This window comes from Saprolegnia parasitica (assembly GCF_000151545.1).
Source record: "Saprolegnia parasitica CBS 223.65 unplaced genomic scaffold supercont2.1129, whole genome shotgun sequence".
NCBI lineage: Eukaryota > Oomycota > Saprolegniomycetes > Saprolegniales > Saprolegniaceae > Saprolegnia > Saprolegnia parasitica.
The window spans coordinates 1-2,404 of NW_012157523.1; the positions used below are offsets into that span (position 1 = coordinate 1).

General features: G+C 55.8%; 2 protein-coding genes across 2 annotated transcripts; both read left to right on the forward strand.

Annotated features, from left to right (window-relative positions):
* Window positions 1–7: 7 nt before the first annotated feature.
* Window positions 8–415, forward strand: SPRG_18331 (hypothetical protein; the record flags this gene model as incomplete). Its single annotated transcript, XM_012357769.1, has 1 exon — window positions 8–415. One exon carries the CDS (start codon window positions 8–10, stop codon window positions 413–415), a length of 408 nt encoding a protein of 135 aa, XP_012213159.1.
* A 1,507-nt stretch (window positions 416–1,922) lies between these two features.
* SPRG_18332 (hypothetical protein) lies at window positions 1,923–2,396 on the forward strand (the record flags this gene model as incomplete). Its single annotated transcript, XM_012357770.1, has 1 exon — window positions 1,923–2,396. A coding segment is annotated over one exon (474 nt), but the record flags the coding sequence as incomplete, so codon positions are not given.
* Window positions 2,397–2,404: the final 8 nt, after the last annotated feature.

Consider the following 2,404-nt stretch of genomic DNA (forward strand, 5'->3'; position numbering starts at 1 on the left):
GAAGGCCATGCACCTCGTCGACCCCACGGCCGCGTACAAGGCCCCCGGCGCGTACCTCAAGGTGTGCATCCTCCGCATCGCCATGATTGCGTTCTGCTGCGTCGTCGCCGTTATCTGGAAGGACCACCTCGGCGCGCTCATGGACTTTGTCGGTGCGTCGACGTCGACGATCGTCAACCAGATTCTGCCGCTCACGTTCTACCTCAAGACGTTCTGGCCGACCGTGTCGCTTCCGACCAAGTTGATCTCGATGTTCATCATGATCATCTCGGCCTGCCTCGGCGTGTACGTCTCGATCAACACGGGCAAGGAGCTCTTCTCGCCGGCGGTCGTCGACCCCAAGATCCTCTTCCCGCTCTGCCCGGCCAAGTTCCAGGAAGTCGTCTTCACCAACACGACCTTCTACAAGTACTAGGCGCGACATCGCGACCCTACCCTCCTGTGTCACTAGTTTTAGTTAGTCTACGTAACCCCACAAACAATCCATCATTTTTAAAGAAACACACTAACGTTAGCACAGCGTTGCTCTTGACGTGCGCACTGTTGTGGCCGACGCAAGTGCGTGCGTCGACCCAATGGATGGCGGGCGTGGCGGGAGCACCTACGCCACTCGAGTAAGAGATCCAGTGCTGCTGTACCACACATCTCCGAGCTCGATTGGATAGGACGCTGTCGTCGCGTGTGCCGGCCGCAGACATTACGCCTCGACTTCATTTTCACGGGCGTAATGAGGTTCACCCATGTGCCTCGTCCATTCATAAACAGGACGTCGTGACCACAGAAGCGGGGGCCATGTGCTGGCAGCTTTCGAGAGGTCGCACTGGAATGACCAAACGTCTGCCCTCGAACAGCCGCTACACTGGAATTCTATAGCTTTTTAGCCAATAAACAGGAAGCACGAAACGATGCCAGGAGCTGCCACGTCATCACGCCGTGTTCAGTCCGGTGTGACCATATTCTCCAAGCCATTTTTGTATACTACACTTGTAGTACAAACGCTTAACATGTATTAATAGCTCGCTCGCTAGCTAGCCCCCTACGAGTATCTGACGTCATGGATGGTTCCTCGCAGGTTGTCCTAGGACCTGCGTATCGCAGATCCTGGAATTCGATTTCTTGTTCTCAGTCCTTCCAGGACAAGGTTGTCCACAATCCTCTACGCTACGGTACACATCCTCTCTCAGTCCTCCTTGATAGGGGTCCAGGAGGTTTCCTTGGCACCACGCTGCCACGACGCTCGACGCCAGTCTGTGACAATCTCGTGCCATGGACTCGTAGCCTAGGCTAGTTGATCTTAAATAGTGTAGGATTCCATTTATGTCGCTCGCTTTAAATAGTGTCACAACGTGCACACTATTTAATTCTGAGTCGTCGACGACAGGATCGACTGGAGTGGCCATTGATGTATCTTGGACGGCGTACACCTCATAAAGCAAGGGATTCCCCTTGGCGTAAAGTCTCGTTTCTAGGCCCAATGCAGCAGGCCCATACGATAATCCCGAATCGACCCATAGCTCCGCATCAGCAGGGTGAGGCCACCGAGCTCGTCATCATGCAGTGGCTCGCCTCTTGTGCCAAGACGGGGGGACGTTGAGAAATTGAGAGGCTTGCTGTACACGTTAGTTTGCGGGTTTGGTGTGAAGGTTATGTGAGAATATCACCAACGTAGCCAACCTGGGCATTTGGGTTTTATTGAAAGGCGCGCGCAAAGGCCACGTTTACCCCGTTTTGACGTTTTCCCACTCAAACACAGCGTAAATGATGGTCAATACTGAATGTGTGTGGCTGTAGCATCCAACCAAACGTTCCACGGACGTTCTCTCGTTGTTCCGCGCTGCTGACCGATGGATCCGCTGAGCGCACGCGCCGGGACAGACCGACTGCTTCCGACTGCATCGTCGAGCCATAGTTCAACGCGCACCATGGCAGCCACCGTTAAGTACGCCACCTTTGACACGCCACCGGCGGCGCACCCGACCAAATCGGCCAATTTTGTCTCCCGCGCCTTCTTTGCCTGGGCGCTGCCACTCATTCGCACGCCGCGCCAGCTCAACCTTGATGACGTGTGGCACCTCACGCCCGAAACCACATGTGCGGCCAACTCTGCGCCGCTCGCGGCGGCCTACGCCGAGTCGCCGTCGGTCGTCAAGGCCTTTCTGCGGGTCTATGGCGGCTCGTACTTTCTCATGGCGCTCCTCGGCTTGCTCCTCCGTCTTCTCGAGCTCGTCGGGCCCATCGTGCTCAACAAGGTCGTCGGTGCTGTCGACGCGCCGTCAACATTGTACCAATGGGTCGGTCTCCTCTGTCTCTCGATGACGTCGCATGCCTTTCTGCTCGCGCACTGCGTCGTCCTCGAAGAAACCACGTTGGTTCGGTACGTCTTTTTTGAGATTGCCGTTTTGAG